The following is a 20,064-nucleotide window of genomic DNA, read 5'->3' on the forward strand; positions in this document are numbered from 1 at the left end:
CCACTGCGCATGCCGGAGCCGGCTCTGGCCTGCGCATGCGCGAGCCCTGGAGCGAGAGAAAAATTCTCTCGCTCCGGGACTCACTACAATAGGGGCGGTTGTCGATGTTGATCGACAGCTCGCCCCGGTTGTCGATGTTGATCGACAGCTCACCCACAGCTATGCGAGCGGCCAGGAGGCCGTCTTTAAAAAAAAAGGGTGACGCCCTGATTCAGAGCGAGCACTCTCAAAGAGCGTCCGGCTCTGAATCAGGCCCAAATGGTTGACAGGGACAAATGGTTGACATGGTCAAATATTCGATGCACAAATGGGCGGAGCATTGGACTCTGAGGGACCGGCATAAGAACCTAGCACTGGTCCTGGCCATATATGTACACATTTGTCTCCTTATACACTGGAGTGTATGTAATACTGTATTATATAGCAGTGTTTCCAGAACTCAGTCCTCAGAACTCAGTGCATGTTGGTGCACAGGTGTGTTCATTACTAACTGAAACATGTTAAAAGATGCACAGGGGGCGCAAATTATTTCCTTCATGATACTGAGGAGATCTGTAAAACATGCACTGTTACGGGTCCCGGAGGGCTGGAGTTGGGAAACGGTGGTCTTGTATGCTGTAGCAGACAAGAGTCTAAAAACAAGATAAATACATAGTATAACTAGTAGGTGTTTTTTTCCACTTTGTTCATTAAAAGAGCAAGAGAAAATTGATCCATCGGAAGACTCATTTCTGTGATTTATTTCCAATTGTTGTGTTAATGCATCATATTAATTATTTTAGCCACTGTCAATTTCCCTTCCAGAGGAACCAGGTCACACTGACACACTGATGCTTATTCATCCTAGAGACCGGGAAGCTGCAGAGATGGGATATATTATATGTTATAAAACCAGCCAGTAATATTAAATGTCTCCTAACATATGTAGGTTATGATAGATAGATAGATAGATAGATAGATAGATAGATAGATAGATAGATAGATAGATAGATAGATAGATAGATCTTTCCAGATTGTTCTGATTTTTTAAGTATTTTATTGCTGAATATTTTGGCACTATACAGATGACTGCAAACATAAAAGAAGACTGTTATGAAGAGCATACACTTCTGAGACAGGTCCCATTTGTTAACTAGATGTTCTCCAAAGAATAGATGGAAACATATCGTTCTCCCTCAGTACACCTGGGGGACTGGGAGAGAGGTGACTAGTAGGGGGTGCCCCCAGTATGCAAATTCCTCATTGCGCAGAACTTGTTCCTCCCCCCCCACCACCATTGGGCACACTTCTACATCAGCCATCTATACTGGTCAGAGCAGAAGGACAGTAGAGAGTCTGAATACTGCCCAGGTTGAGAAGTCTTTTTCACCGAAAATGCGTCTGAATAGTAATGCGATGCAACTAGTATGCACTGGCAGACTGTGCTGATTAATTTAATTTCATGTTCATTTTCACCTGCTTTTGTAGAAATTAAGTGATGATGAATAGACCCCTTAATAACAGTTATTTGCATGTGTAACAGAAATATGAGCTTATAACAAAATACACTTTCCACGAATAATGCAAACATTAAAAGCTATTTATTACAAAGTTAAAATCATGTGTTGTCCACATTTATGTATATGTAATATTATTACAAACTAATTTGTCACAAAGTACAGTATAGTAAATGTAAATAAGTAATGTAAAATAGGTAAAAATATGCAAGTAATATAAAGTTTAAATAAATAAATTTATGCACATAAGATAAGTAGCAATACGGTAAGTAATGTAAAAAAAATTATTCCAAGTAATAAGTATTAATAAGTTATAAGTAATGTAAATAAGTACGTAATGAAATAAAGTAAATTACTTATAATATTCAAATTTAACTTGTGTATCTAGAATAAGTAATAACTAATGTAAATAAACAAATAATTAATAAGTATATGCAAGTAGTGCAAATTAAATATATGTATATAAGTTGTAGTAAGTATTGTAAATAAATAATATTAAAACGCTGTAAGTAATGTAAATAAATTGTGAAATAATGTAAAGAAGTATATAAACATGTTACTTATGTATCTGAAAAAAGTAATAAATATATAATGTAAATAAATGTATAAATAAGTAAATAATATAAAAAGTTATAAGTAATGTAAATAAATGAGGAAATAATGTAAAGAAGTATACAAAAGTCTAACTTATGTATCTGAAATAAGTAATAAGTAATATATAATGTAAATAAATAGATAAATAAGTGTATATAAATAAATAATAAATCAATCAAATGAGGCAAATTGAATATGGCTTCACTATTCCCCAACTAGAAGCTGTTGTTCCTTAAAGCAATTATCTGGAGATCTTCTTGAAGTTCTTTACATTAGCCTTCTGCCCATATGGATGTCTCCTCTTGGGTGTGGTCTTCTTCTTGCTCCTTAGGACCCCATATGTGCTAACTTTATAGAAGTAGTCCATGCTGGATATCATTAGGGAGACATCAGGGTCCTCATAGTCAGCAGTAAGAAGGTCTTTGGGAAGAGACTCTAGCACAGACTTTGCATGAGGGACAAGCACGTCTTTGCTTTTGGCAGAGGCATCTTGCGTGCTGCAACCTGACGATGGCAGTTTCATGGCATAGGATGGCGGCATATTGGTGTTTGTCTGCAGTGCCCGGCAGAAATTACATGGACACATGTGGCCTGGTGGTATTTGGCTGACGATGGGGAGATACTGATGACATATGGAGACAGCAGGATGATGAATCATTTGGCCATTGGTGATCTGATTACCGGGTGTTGTTAGATGATGAAATGGTGCCTGTCCAGGGTACTGAGCAGGTCCAGTCACTTGCGCTGGTTGCACATTGCTGCTGTGTGGTGCTTGGACCACTGAAGTTGCTGGATAGAATGGAATTAGTTCAGGATAGACAGTGATTGGGTAGACTAGATCACTGTACCACAGGGAACCTGGTGCAGGAACCACTTGTGGCCTCAATGATCCTCCACCATTTTCAGCAAGACATGAAAAGTTTGCACCAAATGTGCCAAAGTGTTGTCCTGGGAAAAGGAAACAAATGGGAAGTAAAGAGAATGAGTATTGGAAAGCAATCAAATTTGTAACTAAATAAACAGTTCTCACATGTTACAGGTTAAAGTTAATGATCATCAGCACCCTACTTAGTGCACAAAGTACTTCCTGTCATGCAAATGATGGGGTCATTACAGAGCAAATAAGTGGATAGGTGCAGTACTTTGTTTGCATGTGTACTGTACACTTGCCTAGGTGTCTACCCAAGGTGCAAGTCTGTATGAAGTTTTTGTATGTTGAACCTCCATTTTGTGCATAATTGCAGGCTTGCGGCACATGGTAGAAATGCACATATCAGTAATACTACAGCTGGGTACACACTGGAGTGATGACGGGCCTTTATGCCGTTTCGTAACGACATATTGCCTACAACGCTCAGTGTGTACCAGCGATGGCGCGCTCCTGCGGGCCAGGTCACATCAAACCTAGCGATATCGCTAGCGGCCAGTGCATTGTTAATTAATGACATAATGGTTATCGTTCCGTCATTCATTAAAGTCGTCTGGTGTGGATGCACAATCACTGTTCACGGGCATTCGTTATGATATCGGAACGAATGCCCGCCGTAGAACATCATTATAAAGTATACTTGCTATCACTTTAGGACAATTACCTTAATTAAACATAACCCCTGAAGTAATTCTCCCAAAGCATAATTATAGAGGAATTAAATGTCTCTGTACACACGGATGTCTGTGCATTAGGCCACGGAGGATGGAAAGAGAGCATAGTATGTGGGTAGGCCATGCACAGGCTGGTACACGTGATATGTGACAGTGTAATATGTAACATGAAAGGAGAACCCACACGCCACAGCTACAAATTACAGACAGTCTTCATTATAAACCATCAGTGGTAATAGAATTGGACAGAGCGGGAGACAGACAAGGTAATGGCAGCCAACAGTGGTCACGGTCACATATTCAAAGGCAAAAAAAGCAAGTGATAAAGCTGTGCCCATGGGGGAGATTTATCAAATATTGGAGAGAGATAAAGTGGAGAAGTTGCTCATAGCAACAGATCAGCTTCTAACTGTCATTTTTCTAGCTCAGCCTGTAACATGACAGTTAGAAGTTGATTGTTTGGTACTTTGGGGGCAATTTATCAAATCTTAGAGATAACTTGGAGAGAAATAATGGGGAAGATTTGTCAAAGCTTGGACTGAGATAAAGTGCTAATTAGCTTCTAAAGGTGGGTGCACAGTACACACATGACAGATATATCTGCAGCTGATGGTCATTCATACACACTGAACGACCATCATCTGCATGCTGCAGCTGCTTGGGTCAGACTGGGGGCGGGTAGGGAGCGTGGCCTAATCGCGGACGGTGTGGATATGCCCCCTTTGGGGGAAAAACATCTGCGACGTGGCGCTGGGGAGGAGGGCGCTGTGTGCCCCTCAGCACGGCTCACAGCCAATGGGGGGCGCAATCAGCGTGATCGCTCCCCTCTTTGGCATAGGAGACTGCTCGGGCTGCTGCTTTAGCAGCCTCGGACAGTCTCCCAGTGCAGCCCAGCACACAGCAGCGTGGATGGGGAGCTGTGCCGGACCCGGGTAAGTAGTACCCGATCGCGGCCCCCGCCCCCCTCTCTGCACCCCTGTGTACGGGCGATTGGCTGACACACTTGCCGATGGGCAAATATGTCTGCAGACATAACTGTTCATTGGCTGTACTGCACAGCCAATGCGATATGTCTGTGAACGACGTTGTTTACAGACATATCGTCTGTACAGACTGGCTGACATGGCATGATATAGTGGCCACTTAATTGATCGGCCAGTATATCGGCCAGTGTGTACCCAGCATAAATGTCACTTTACAGGATGTGTTTGAAAAATGACAGAAGCTGATTGGTTGGTAGTCTATCTCTCTCCACTTTATCTTCTTCCAAGATTTGATAAATCTCCCCCTAAGGGGCCCATTTATCAATGAGTTTTATCATACACAACAAGTGTTAAACCTTGTTGCATATGATTATAGTGCTCCAGCCAACCAGCTCCCAACTGTCATCTGTTTGAAAAATGACAGTTAGGAACTGATTGGCTGGAGCACCATTTATCATATGCAACAAGTTTTAACACTTGTTGCATATGATAAAACTCATTGATAAATGGGCCCCTTAGGGGGAGAACGCTGCTGGTTGGGAGTTATCTGTAACCCGCTCTGTTTGGTATTGGCCCTAATGATTTGTATGATACTGTTCATGGGAGCCCCATCCTAATGGCGTCATGATAGTAAAAGGACATTAGGTCTATGTCTAGTTCATATGTGTGCTAACCCGTTCACATCAATTTACATATAGGCGCAAATGACCCAAAAAACAACAGGTACATAAATAAATATCATGTGCATCTTGGATGTAAAATCTTTTCTTGTTTCCAAAAAGAACGTGACTTACACCGTTCCCTCCTAAACCGGCAAGCTGTGTCATTTATTTTATAGGTCACCAGATAGGTTTTAGCTAATAGACAGTATAATAATAATTTAAAACTTAGTTTCCTTATGTCATACAAACTTTATACATCGTTCATGCTGCTAGTTGGCATTTAGATGGAGAGATAGAGGGCTTCATTCAGAGGCGGCCGTACGGTCTACGACCGCACGGCTGCCTCGATGTTTGTCCAGTGCGCATGCGCACGAGGGAGCCGGCTCCTTCGTGCCCATGCGTGAGACCCGCTACGACCGACAGCGCCGGTCGTAGCGGGTCTCTTTCCAAAGAGGGCGAGCTGTCGATGTTGATTGACAGCTCGCCCCGTTTGGAAGGCGGGCCGGGGGGGTGGTAGCCCAAACGGAGGCGTTCATGGGAACGCCTGCCGTTTGGGGGAGGCCCCACTGACATCACTAGTGATGTCAGTGGAGAGCTTCCGGCTCTGACAGAGCCAGAAGCTCTCCGGGACTTACGACAAGTGAGACCCTACCCTAAGGTCTCGTCGTAAGCCCCGATGGTCGCGATGGTCTATGACCATCGCGACCATCACCCTAGCGGTCGTTAGAGCTGTGGGTTTACACCCACAGCCTAACGACTGAAACAGAGGCGGCCGGTCAGGATGCAAGCGGCCGGCCAGTTTCTGAGCGACCGCTTGCATCCTCCGACCGCCTCTGAATGAGGGCCAGATTGTGTTAATGTTTAGACTAAACTATATTAATTTGTACTGAATAAATCGCATTATCCCTAACCAAAGTGACAATTTCTACTGTGTTTTCCTGGGTTTCATACATTTAATCGTAGCTTTATTGGTTACTCCTAGCACTAATGTTCACAACTTACCAACTCCCTCAATTTGAGAAGAGACTCCATGGCTGTACTGGTACAGAGGGGCCTGTAGGACAGGTAGAGAGGTCACAGGTTTGGGTAGCCGGAAAACCTGCATGATGAGATTAGTAACAGCACTACAGACTCTGGGCAGCTCAGTAGGAAGAGGCTGAGACAGGGCAGCTCCTCACTGGTCTCTGAGCTGGGAAAGACCAACTGTCGCTTCAGGTTTACGTTTGAATCTCAGCATGTCCCGGTGTCACATGCTCTGTGCTGGCTGCTGGCAAGCAAAGGGGCCAATAGTTCTGTATAACGGAGATCGCCACTACCGGCAATTCATATAGTAACATAAACAATAAAATAAAAAAGCAGGCGCTCCTAGAAAAAAAACTGATATCCAAAATCCGAATGCTGATCTCAAAAATTGGGACGCCAAAAACCAGAAGAACGTGCGAAAGAGTGAGCACAAAATCACATGTATATTTAAAAAGCAATATGCAACTAATATATTATAAAACAATACGCAATTAAAACATCAAATAAAACTGAGACAGAAGAACATACCGTATGCGCATATGTAAATTGTGTGGTTACAATAAAAATATGCTTATCCATGGATATATTCATAAAACGTTGTAGCCGGCTAGTGTTAGAAAAAATCCCTTTGGCCTGAGATGTTAATCCTTTATATGGAATGCTTCCAAGCAGTTTATAGGGCTAAAAGCAAGCAGAAAGGATTTACTTTGTAGCAAAGGGTGCTAAAAATTGGACCGCTGCCTGTTCTGCGCCATCCGATTGCGGCAACTGGCAGCCAGTGTGAATCGGTCCTGGGGAAGAGAGTTGGGGATGCTGAGCCAGGGTCCATGGTAAGCCACTAAGGAGGGCAGGGCTGGCAACAGAGATTTTGGGACCAGGTACACTAATTTTTTTGCCTTTCACCCATCCCTTCCACCCAGGAACAGGCCAGTCTTCTCGAGAGGCTTTCTTACCTAGATTCTTTGCAACGGGGAACCTCTGAAGAATTGGAGCCTCCCTGGGCAGACAGTGGGCCTGATTCAGACCCGGACGCTATGCTGCGCTCGCTCGCATTGAGCAATTTACCGCAATCTGCGCATGCGTATGAGTCGCAATGCGCTTATGCGAACCAGTCATTGCGATGGGAAAGTGCTCGCCCATAGCCCACAGTCGGGCCGCTATTTTGAGTGACAGATAGTGCTGTTTGTGGGAGGTAACAGGGGAAGGTGCTTGTAAACGGGGGTGTGGATGTGCGAAAGCAGGCGTGCCCGACCGTCAGAACGGTGTTTAATGGATGTGCAGAATTAGCAAAGTAGCGTCATTACACATGTGACTGGGTTGTATGTTAGCCAGAACTGCTCGCAATGTTGTGGTGGGAAAAGGCTACCACAACCGTTGCGAGCAGCTCCGATGGTTCTCGATGTTACCGATTAATCCTACAACTGCCGCAGATGACGTGTGTTGCGAGTGGCAAACAGGCGTCTTTATACAGGTGCGAGTGCATAGTGCGGCCGCTCACTGTTACTTAGTGGGCGGCTTTACGCGACGCAGTGCGAGCACATGATTTAAATATCCGGCCCCTTTTAGCCAGCGAGCGGACGCAAATAGCGTCCGGGTCTGAATCAGGCCCATTGTCTTATCATCTTTCATGTAGGAGATCACATGGTCTGTAAGATGGCTGTTTGTGCAGAACCAATGTCATCATCATATAACTGAGGTTCAACCAGATAATACATAGGGCCTGATTGAGACTTGTACGTAAACCCAATAATTTGCATACAAGTCCGATGTTTAATGATCGGCGCATGTGCCGATCACTGCGATAGCTGTCGCAGTCCCCACTAAGCCACATCATCTCCATTTTGGGGCGGGGAGGGGCGTTTTCAAGGTGTGGCGAGGCCAGTGGCCGCGTCTTCCGACACAAGTTCACTGGCTCCCGCAGAGTGAAAGCATCGGCCATCCCGAGGGTTACTCAGCTGGCCAATGTTTTCACAGATGATCCTCAGACACAGCTGCGGATCACAGAAGCCGGCAGAAAGCACCTATTTATACAGGACCACTCCTGCAGCATTAGCATATTTTAGCATTCTGGCTGCACTCAGTGGTGCAGCACAGTGTGACATCATGATGCGACGCTCACTGCGCCACATGCACAGAGAAAACTTTTTTGCTCCGGCCGCCAGTGCCGGAAGGGGACCTTTGAATTGGCCCGGCCGGGAATTGGATCCAGGGGCTTTGGCAAGCCACTGAGGGGAGTACGGGGCCTGGCCCAGTGGAGCATATTCACATTAAAGCCCAGTGCAGAACGGACCAGCACTTCCAGCACAACATGGCTGACCACTAGTATAGGAAGGTCTACAACGTCTGATGCCAGTGGTTGTCGCAACTCCTTGGGGTGCCAGGTTCTTGTCAGCTGGAAGTGAAGAAGATATCACCCTTGTGAGCAGTGCATTTGCAAGTAGCCAATCACAAATGGTTTTTCTAATCATCATCATCAACCACTGTTTGCTCCTCCCCCTGACCACACAAATAATACACATCTTTTCCCTGGTTTGTTCTTCAATTGTGCAAGTATGCTTTCATATGGCCTAGGCTAGAACGTGCCCATTCCGTAAGTATCAGAATCACACAGATGTGCGCAAGTACATGTTAGAGATGAGCGGTTCGGTTTTACTGAAAACCGAACATACCCGAACTTTGGGGTTCCAAGTCGAACCTAGTACCACCTCCTGGAGCTCTGTAGAGCTGGCTTAGACAGGGCCAGGCCTCTGTGTCCCTCTGCACCCACCCTGTGATGCATGACAATGACGCGTGGCCATGCCCCATTTTTAGTGCTAGAAAGAACACTAGGCCCAATCTTTAGCCCCAGTCTGTCTGTCTGTGTGTATTGTCACTGCACTGCAGCAAACCACTAATGGTTAATTGAGATGTGTTTTGCTCTATCACATGGGAACGCATATACAGTAGAACACACTTAACTATAGTTATATTTGAGCCATATGGAGAGCAGAAATACAATATAAGATCATTGGTTACATAATGGAAAAGGGCAAATCATGCACAAAAATAGTGCCAGCTGCATCAGTGATTTATGATTGCAATGAACGTTCATATAGTTTATGCAGATCAATGATCCCTATTTCTAAACGTGTCTTAGTATTGTTCCCATGAGATGAAAGGCACCACACCACAATGGGACACTAGTGCATGAAACTGGCACATATGCACCCATATACTATTTTACTCCTTGCTTTAGTGGCATCCCCATACAATGACAAACTGTAAATGAGCGTCAGCCGGATGATGTTGCTGATTGTTTCAAATGGGCAGATGTCTGATCAGAATACAGGTTTTATTTTTCAAGATGCACTAACAATGTGTATACAGCTGTAATAATCCAGAGATCTGCGGCAAGATTCATGGAATCGTTCTCAGCAGACTGATCCAGCGCTATCTCTATAATCACTGAAGCGTGAAGCTTTCTTTGTGTGCCAGATTTATAAGAGTCGCCTACAGATTCATCCCACTCTACTACAGCGTATGGTAATACTGTTTACTTGTGTTTTCAATTTATAAGTCTAGCCTGTGCATATATTAGATATATTAGATTTCTATGACCTGTGTGTCCATCCTAAGGCATCCTCCACTGAGCTTTTCTATGATAGTGAGCACATATCAGATCTGTGTGTCCATCCTAAGGCATCCTCCACTGAGCTTCCCTATGATAGTGAGCACATATCAGACTTGTGTGTCCATCCTAAGGCATCTTTCACTGAGCTTCCCTATGATAGTGAGCACATATCAGACCTGTGTGTCCATCCTAAGGCATCCTCCACTGAGCTTCCCTATGATAGTGAGCACATATCAGACTTGTGTGTCCATCCTAAGGCATCTTTCACTGAGCTTCCCTATGATAGTGAGCACATATCAGACCTGTGTGTCCATCCTAAGGCATCCTCCACTGAGCTTCCCTATGATAGTGAGCACATATCAGAACTGTGTGTCCATCCTAAGGCATCTTTCACTGAGCTTCCCTATGATAGTGAGCACATATCAGACCTGTGTGTCCATCCTAAGGCATCCTCCACTAAGCTTCCCTATGATAGTGAGCACATATCAGATCTGTGTGTCCATCCTAAGGCGTTTTCCACTGAGCTTATCAATGATAGTGAGCACATTTCAGATCTGTGTGTCCATCCTAAGGCATCCTCCACTGAGCTTATGAATGATAGTGAGCACATATAAGATCTGTGTGTCCATCCTAAGGCATCCTACACTGAGCTTCCCTATGATAGTGAGCACATATCAGACTTGTGTGTCCATCCTAAGGCATCCTCCACTGAGCTTCCCTATGATAGTGAGCTCATATCAGATCTGTGTGTCCATCCTAAGGCATCCTCCGCTGAGCTTCCCTATGATAGTGAGCACATTACATATCAGATCTGTGAATACATAAAGGTGATGTATGAACAGAAAGTTGTTGTATAAAACTAGCATAGTAGAACTGTGTCACATACCTAGATGCTGTGTTGTTTGTGGCTAGCAGCTTACAGGAGGTACTGTACTGTATGGGAGGATTATTGATTTTTTTTTTTATATAGTTCCAGAAATCCTATGGGGAAATTCTTAAAGTGAGTTGAGGAATAATTCGAAAAACAAAGTTTATGATTTTGGCTGAATGGCCTCTTCTTTTCCAGTTATAATGATTCACTATTAAAAAAAAAATTTCCTTCACTTCAACTAAGGGGACCAAACCAAACCATGAAAGCATTCTCCTGACATCCACCAAACCAAGATTCATCTGTTTAGGTGGGGAAGCGTCACTCCAGAGAATGCACTGCTCCAGAGCCCAATGCTTTACACCACTCCCACTGACATTTGGCATTGCATGTAGTGATATGAGGCTTCTGCCCATTAAGCTCCAGATGATGTTGCTTCTTAGAGGCAGTTTGGAACTCAGTAGTGAGTAATGATGTGTTGCAACCGAGGACTGACAATTTTTATGGTTCCGCTCTGTAAGCTTATGTAGCCTACCGCTTTATGCATGAGTGTTTTTTTTTCAGACTTTTCCATTTCAAGGTAATAGCACTTAGGGTTGACCATGGCAGCTCTAGCAGGGTAGACATTGGTCAAACTGACTTGGTAGAAAGTTGACATCCTATCACAGTGCCACGTTGAAAATCACTGAGCTCTTCATTATGACCCCTTTACATCTAATGTGTGACTATGGAAATTGCCTGGATGTCTGCTTGATGGTATGCACCTGTTAGCGATGGGTGTGGCAGAAATGACAAACACCCAAATTAGAATGAGTGTCCACTTACTTTTGGCCAGGGGCGGATTGGCCATCCAGCACTTGTGGCATTTGCCAGAAGGGCCGATGGTCTCAGAGCCAGTTCGAGGAGGGCGGAAGTGCCCCCAGTCTGTTCCTGCTATTGGCCATGTATGTATATTTGTGTAATGCATAATATGTCAGGACTTTGTAAATAAAGGATAATAAAAGTATTTGCATGTAGGTAGATAACTCTATATACAGACAGATAAATAGATAATGCAGGCAGGAAGAATAAGTAGAACTGCAAATCCTCAATGAAATGCAGTCACTGTTAAAATGGACACTTAATAATTTCCCTGTGGGCAAAAAATCAATGCATGGCTGAGAAAAGCTGCAGAGGGCTTAGAGCCGCTGAACATTTAACCCATTACCTCCAATAGACATTAGTATTAGCTATTGTGTGCCTTAAGTTATGGCTCCCACTTGGTCTCTTTTTCCCAGAACAGTCATGGTTATTGCCACAGAAAATCTTTACTTGAGGTTTTTTGTCTAGGAAGAATTCAGATCCCTTATTAATTTAATCCTGTGATTTTTTTTTAAAGCTTTTGGAATTGTAGTAGAGGTCATCTGTAAAAAATAAAGAACTTTGTCAAAATATTGTCCCCTTTCCACATCTAAAAAGAAGTTACAAATTAAAATAATAAAACCTTTAGCAGACCTGGAAAACTATCTCTCCATGGGATGTGGTTCTAAGCAAGTAAATTTTTCTCGCCGCTGTCAATAATTTGTCACGGTCAGCACTTAATTGTGCCTGTGTGATGAGAGTGTGACACGGTGTTAATCAAGAAAACAATCACCTGGGCTGTCTAAAAATGACTACACTACCCATTATCTCACATGCTCTCTAGTAACTCCCAATGTCTGCTGCCACTAAGACTGAGCTACTCACTCCAAGTAGGATGCCTTCCATTGTCCCTAAAAAGCTACAATTAGACTTTAAGGGGTGTATTTACTAAAGTGAGAGTTTTTAGAAGTGGCGATGTTGCCCATAGCAACCAATCAGATTCTACTTAACATTTAACTTGCACCTTCTAGAAGATAACAGCTAGAATCGGATTGGTTGCTATGGAGCACTTTAGTAAACTCTAACTTTAGTAAATGTACCCCTAAGTCAATCTCAGTTATCATAACCCAAGTAGGAACCTGAAGTACAAATATGTAGTGTCAATGAACCAAATTCACAATGAAAATTAATTTGATAAGAATTATAGAAACCAAACTTATTAAATAAAGTAAGAAAATACTCACATACTTAAAGTGTATGAAAATTACGCACAAGGCTATTCTTAGACAATAGATTTCTAGAAAACAAAATGGAGAACTAACAGAATGTTTCACTTACATGATCATAGCTGTTTAAGATGCACCGCCTAACAGGCGTATATTTGCTTACATGCTATTCTTAATAATACGCTTTGTGAGTTTGGTCTCTAAGGTCGTAAGTGTAGACACGGCCAAAATTTATATGAGTCTGCCTTGCTGTACTAGTGTGTGCAATGCTGTAACAGGGCGGCAGTGCGATACTGGCTGGAGGGTGCCATGGGGCAGCAAAGGTGCTGCCCACAGAGCCCTGCGATCTGTGCGCTGACACCTCTCGCACACCCCTACTTATGGCCCGGAGTGTGTGTCTATTTTGTGAACATGCGTAGTGTGAATATATGCAAGAGTGAACTACGCAAATGGGTGTTCTGTACATTCAAATATGCATCAGCCTCTGTATTTGCAAACTCACCTTTCATATAATTTATAGACAATTATGATCACCACATTCTGCTATGTGGTACAGTTGGGGTAGGATTAGGAATACTTGAGGCCAAAATCTGCTGGCACAAACATGAACATTCACGCACAAATGTAGGATCAAGTGAATATTCCACTGAATGGTTTTGCTTATCTCTAGACATGTTTTTTTTTTTTTAATCATTCCTCTTAAATATTAATTCATAAAGGCTGTAACTGAAGCAGGAATCCCATGAAAAAGTTAGGATTTTTTTTTATATCAAGTCCTGTGGCAGGCTATAAGTAAATTCTTGTTCTTGAATAATTTTTCCAAGGTGATTTGATTACTATGGCAACCACAATCACATGATCTAGTGAGCAGAGAGGCATTGGAGTGCTCTGCTCAGCTGTTTCACTGTGACATACTCCCTCTCATTTTCTTCCTTTGCCATCACATGATGTACTGAACCAGTCTCCGTGCCTAGAAGTTATACTTGTTTTCTAAGCTGTCATACTAAAAATCATTATCAGATACACGCTTAGAGGTACATAACTTTCTATTTAAATTAAAAAAAATGATGTGGGATTACAGCTTTAAGATTAGTTACTGATAATGCCAATCAATAAACAGATTAAGACTAATTGAACTTTGCAGTTTGTTAATATAGCAGATGTAACAGCGGTGTCAGAAGTAACAGCAGTAATACACAGAGTAAGTGGTATATGTAAGAAGAGACAGCAGTGGTAACAGCGGTGCTCACACCCCGGAGGAATATGTACAGATGGGTCCTCATACATCTAGACTCCTTGCGCGTTAAACAGCCCTTCTAGTCGCGCCATGCCGTGGTGTGACTCAGCAGCGCCGGGCGTCTTTTGTGTAACTTTTTACCTTCAAATGCGTCTTATTCGCACAACAATTTAAATAGATTGCACGAGCAGCTTCTGCTGATTAAAATGATATGCAGCATGCCTATGTTCTGTGAGCGAATGCTGGTGTATCTGCATGCAAAATGCTACGTTACAGTGTTACAGTCGCTGAGTATAGGCATGCCACATATCATTTTAAACAGCAGAAGCTGCTTGTGCTATATTTTTGCATCGCTGTGCAAATAAGACGCATTTGAAGGTAAAAAGTCGCACAGAAGATGCTTTTCGCTACCACGTCACACGGAGCTCCCGCGTTATGTGTGGTGTGACTTTTAGCGAACGGAAGATAGATGTATCTGTACACGTCTGTACAGTATTCATCACACACTCTAAGGAGTTGCAAGGGCGCAGGGTCGTAACATACACTGTAACGTGTCTTGGTGGACATCTTGGTAAAGGTGGCTGGCCGGCGTCAATGCAGGATAGGAAATAGCGTCCTCTCTAACAATTTCTATGGACAACAATTACCAAGAACAAACCTTAAAACCCTAGTACTATCCTTGGCATGTAGGCACCATCTACAGCTATGTCTTTCTGTCTTTCTTTGCCTCCCTAGTGATTCTAATGTCATACTGTATATCAGTTTAGTAACTCCACTGTAAACTTGCATTGTCTTGTTCCAGCTACCCTTTGTTATTTTTAATATAATACTGATGTCTTCTGCAGATTTTAGGTGCATCATTGGCAGAAATATGACTTACATGACAGACAGCCACTTGTACTCTTCAGCATTCTCACCCATAGGTCACTCAACTAAAAATGTGATAATATCTCTCAGAGTATACTCTTAGCCTTGTGTACTTGATTGTATGCTATAGGGTTCATTCTTACATATAGAGTAACACAACAGTTTTGTCACTTTCCTCTCTTAGACTGAACCTGAAATGATTGAAGAAACAAATATTGACCGGGTAAAACAAGCCAGGACATTTATCAAGTCTCGTCAAGCCAAGGGCCATTCCGAGACATCCACACTGAGCTCTCAGCCGTCCATTGATGAAGTCAGACAACAGATGCACATGCTCCTGGAAGAGGCATTCAGCCTGGCATCTGCAGGTCATGGAGCTAACAAGCAACAAACAGATCCATATGCCTCAGCTCAACATATGCCATATTCTGATGTTGTCACCAGTGCCCCGGGCACAATGTCACGACCTCGGATGCAATGGGTGCCAACATATGGGCCTGAGATGTATCAGTATAGTCTACCCAGGCCAGTAAGTTACCATTATGCCTATATTACATATTTTAGGTCTATATATTGTTAGGGCATAAGGAACATTGGATCTCATTCAGACCCAGTCGCAAGCGCTGAGCGCTCGCAACCGGGTCGATGTTAAGGCCCTGAGCACGCGCAGCGGCCGCACTGCACGTGCGCAAGCCCCAGAGCGAGAGAGAAATTCTCTCGCTCCGGAGCTCACTACAAAAGGGGTGGCTGTCGATGTTGATCGACAGCTCACCCCGTTTTGTAGGCGGGGCGGGGGGGTGGCTACACAAACAGAGGTGTTCCTTAAGGAACGCCTGCCGTTTTGTGGGCGGCCGCACTGACATCAGCAGTGATGTCAGTGGGGAGCTTCCTGCTCGATCAGAGCAGGAAGCTTCCTGGGGCTTGCGTTTGCTGAGACCCAACCTTAGGGTCTCGTCGCAAGCCCCGATGGTCGCGATGGTCTTGACCATCGCGACCATCAACCTGGTCGGTCGCTAAAGCTGTGGGTGGTAACCCACAGCTTAGCTAGCGACCAGGAGGCCACACTAAAAAATACAAGCGGCCGCCCTCATTCAGAATGAGCGGTCACTTCTTGCGACCGCTTCTGAATGAGGACCATACTCCCATGACTGAGAGGTTATTCCAAGCTGTTGCTGACAAGACAGTTTTCGGTGGTTGTGCTTATCTTACATATGGTCATTGGTATTGTTTTCAGTAGTCAGTCGATGGTAATATGAAGAGGAAGTTGCTATCGACACAAAACCTGTTGTTTTATTATGTTAGACATTGGCTACAGATCACTACATAGCAACTTGCCATGAAATGTTATGTTGTTACAGCTTATCGTAACATACAGCCAACCACCACATACAGCCCACTGCCACGTACAGCCCATCTTCACATACAGCCCACCTCCACACCACATACAGCCCACTGGTACATACAGCCCATCGCCACGTACAGCCCACAGGCACATACAGCCAATTGCCACGTACAGCCCAGCCTATCGCCACATACAGTCCACCGACACATACAGCCAATTGCCACGTACAGCCCATCACCACGTACAGCCCAGCCTATCACCACATACAGCCCATCTTCACATACAACTTACCGGCACATACAGCCCATCACCACATACAGCCCATCGCCACATACAGCCCACCGGCACGTACAGCCCATCGCCACGTACAGCCCATCGCCACGTACAGCCCATCGCCACGTACAGCCCATCACCACATACAGCCCACCAGCACATACAGCCCACCGGCACATACAGCCCATCGCCACATACAACCCATCGCCAAGTATAGCCCATCGGCACGTACAGCCCATCTCCATGTACAGCCCATCGCCACGTACAGCCCATCACCGCATACAGCCCACCAGCACATACAGCCCACCGGCACATACAGCCCATCGCCACATACAACCCATCGCCAAGTATAGCCCATCGCCACGTACAGCCCATCGCCACATACTGCCTAGCTTATCGCCACGTACAGCTCATCGTTACATACAGCTCATCGTTACATACAGCCCATCGCCGCATACAGCTAGTTGGCAGATACAGCCCATTGCAACGTACAGCCCATCAACACAAAATTTTCCTTATATTAGGATCTCTAGGGTTCGTAAAAATCTAATGAATCTAGTATTAGCAGAGTTGTTATTGAATGCGTATTTTAAACCCTACCACATAGAAAAATATCTAGCTTTGTTTTTTTTTGTATGCACTGGACAACTGGTAAAAATAACATTCGGGTCTGGTATGGTTGTTGACAATCACAAATTCATTATAAAGACACCATAATGTCAACACGTTCAACATGTTGACAGACAATTTTAAGCCTAATCCTAACCCATAACCGAACCCTATCCCCAACCATATTCTTTTTTTTACTAACGACATGTTGACTGTATCTACATTTCATACTGTATGTCAACATTATAACTGTGTCAACATTTTGACTGTCAATATTATAATTGTCAACAACAATGATTACATCCCCTACATTCTGATCTTTACAGATTCTCGGTAAAATTTAAGAGGATCATATTTGTTATAATGACCAAGTTATGTATTAAATGTCAGTATAGTGGTTTTTGTTGCTTTAAAGGAAAATTAAATTTTTTTGCACATTTAATGGAATGATCCAGAGTACATGACTATACTTTATACAGAGCCATTCTTTGAAGATGCCAAGCAATTAGCGCAGACCAATTGAGCTTAAATAACGTACAGTACATTAGGTTTGTTATATAGGTGGAAATATATGATACAGCACAAACTTGGAGTCTATGGTTACACCCTAATTCTTCCTATTTGGTTGCTCTTAAACACGAGGTCTAGATCAGTTAGTAAAGGAAAATCCCAGCGGACAAATGGATGATGACAGAATAAGATCATCCTGGAGTTGCTCCGAGACTCGCAAACTGCAGCATTTGGGGCGACAAGCAACTTATAGCCTGAAGCTCATTAGAACAGGTTCAGTGAGCTCATCTATACATGTTACATAAATTGCTCAGGCTGCTCCAGTGTTATATAAATAATCTACCCTGCAAGATGCTGTGCCAGTATTACACATCCACATACAGGAGCACGCAAGGAATCTTCTGTCTGATTAACAAGGTTACAGTTGAAGATTTCAGTAGTTTTCCACCATTAGATGTATTATTTATTGTCTTTGTAAAACTTTCCTTAATATTTCTCCCGTTCGTATGGGTTTTTAAAGCCGAGTACACACTGGAGCGACGTCGGGCCAATTTGCTGTTTCGTAACGACAAATTGCCTACATCACTCAGTGTGTGCGCTCAATACACGCTTTCCCGAGGTCGCATGTAACATTGGGCCTGATTCATAATGGATCGCAACTGCGAATGCAATAGCGATTACGCTCGCAGTTCAACTGCGATAGTATGCTAATCCATTGCGATCGCAATGCCATTGCAGCACTACATAAGGATGCCCACTTTACCTTACACACAGCTGTAATGTTTAGCAAGACTGCGAAAACATCGGTACAATCAAGTACCATCGCAGTCTCACGCACACTTGCACAAGCTCTGACCTTACTCAGGAATTGCTAACAACCACGAACGCTATCAGGCCTCAGGCTACGTAAGGCATCGCAGTGGATAATTTATGCACGCCCCTGCAACGGCGTTCAAAGAACGCACGGTTTATGAAGGATGGAACAGTGATTGTTCCGTCATTCAATAACTTGTTCAAGTGTGAATGGGTAATCTCCTCCATTCAAGGGCTTTCATTCCAATGTCGAAAATGAATGCACATCGCTCCAGTGTGTACCCAGCTTTAGGGGTCTATTTACTAAGCAGTTTTAGGAGACAGAGCGAAAAGTGATAAGAAAGTGATAAGGTGCCAGCCATTCAGCTCCCAACTATCATCTCACAGGCTGTGTTTGAAAAATGATAGTTGGGAGCTGATTGGCTGGCACCTTATCACTTTCTTATCACTTTTCACTCTGTCTCCTAACACTGCTTAGTAAATATACCCCTTAGTCATGTATTTATATAGTCAGGCAGATTTTGTTCATTCTATTGTCCTAGGACCATACTCATCTGCTCTCCCAGAATGTCGAGGGCACCCAAGGATTATTGTCCACCCTCCAGGGATCTTGGTTCATAGGGTGTCACCATAGCCCCACCCAGTGAGAGGGGCAACGGGGACACAAAAAAACTTCACCATGCCCACTGCAGTTTGGTATCACCTAAAGGGGAGGTGCATGAAGTAATTAAATATGCCTGGGGGACTGTATGAGACAAGTCTACTGTGTTTTTTTTGCACTGGGCACAACTTTGCCTGATGATAGAAATACATGACTGGGAAGCACATAGGAAAGAAAAAAGACACATAGATTGAAAGTGATTTGGACACATATTTACTATTGATCATAAGCTATTTTGTTCCCACTTAAGTGGTGAGGCCTTACATCGGACCAGTATCCTAAATGCAGTAGAGGCAGACATTTTGTGGGTTGAACTAATATTGGTGAGGTAGTAGCCTATGAAAACACTGGGAACCAATATCTCATGACTATACCATGCATGGCTCCTGTGATGTTGCTGGTTGCTAGCAATTCATAGGCTGCATGGTGTATCAGTCCTCACAAGTACCTGCACTGTATGTAGGTGACACGTCCACACCAAATACAGACTGCTTCTACTTACTATATACTACTGCATCTACTTGTCTTTCTGCTCCAACAGACCTACCGCTTTTCCCAGCTACCTGAAATGGGGACGGGTTCTCCTCCACCTCCAGTACCTCCTAGGACAGGTCCAGTTGCAGTTCCCTCTCTAAGGAGGTAAATCTCTTTTATAATGTATTTCTTTATTATACTTCAGAAAATATTGTTTATGTGTTGCAGTGTGGTGGACGAAATGTACCTGGGTTGTCAAAATAACTGTGTTTGTGAGGAAAATTATTTACAAGATGCTCATTACACCCTGCCATATATTTTCTGTGGTTGTCCCTAGCCTTTCTGCTGCATGGGCCAGCAACAGATATGACATT

The 20,064-nt window shown here is 43.6% G+C and overlaps 1 protein-coding gene across 2 annotated transcripts in view; it reads left to right on the forward strand.

Moving 5' to 3' along the window:
* Positions 1-20,064, forward strand: part of KIAA1549L (KIAA1549 like) — a 248,584-nt gene that overhangs the window by 197,401 nt on the left and 31,119 nt on the right. For both annotated transcript variants that reach the window (XM_088470490.1, XM_088470491.1), the window contains 2 exons: positions 15,193-15,537; positions 19,758-19,855. In XM_088470490.1, coding sequence (XP_088326616.1) covers positions 15,193-15,537; positions 19,758-19,855 — 443 coding nt within the window. The remainder of the gene's footprint in view (positions 1-15,192; positions 15,538-19,757; positions 19,856-20,064) is intronic.

Source organism: Taudactylus pleione, unplaced genomic scaffold (assembly GCF_031769625.1).
Source record: "Taudactylus pleione unplaced genomic scaffold, aTauple2 ptg000100l, whole genome shotgun sequence".
In the NCBI taxonomy this organism is placed as follows: Eukaryota; Metazoa; Chordata; class Amphibia; order Anura; family Myobatrachidae; genus Taudactylus; species Taudactylus pleione.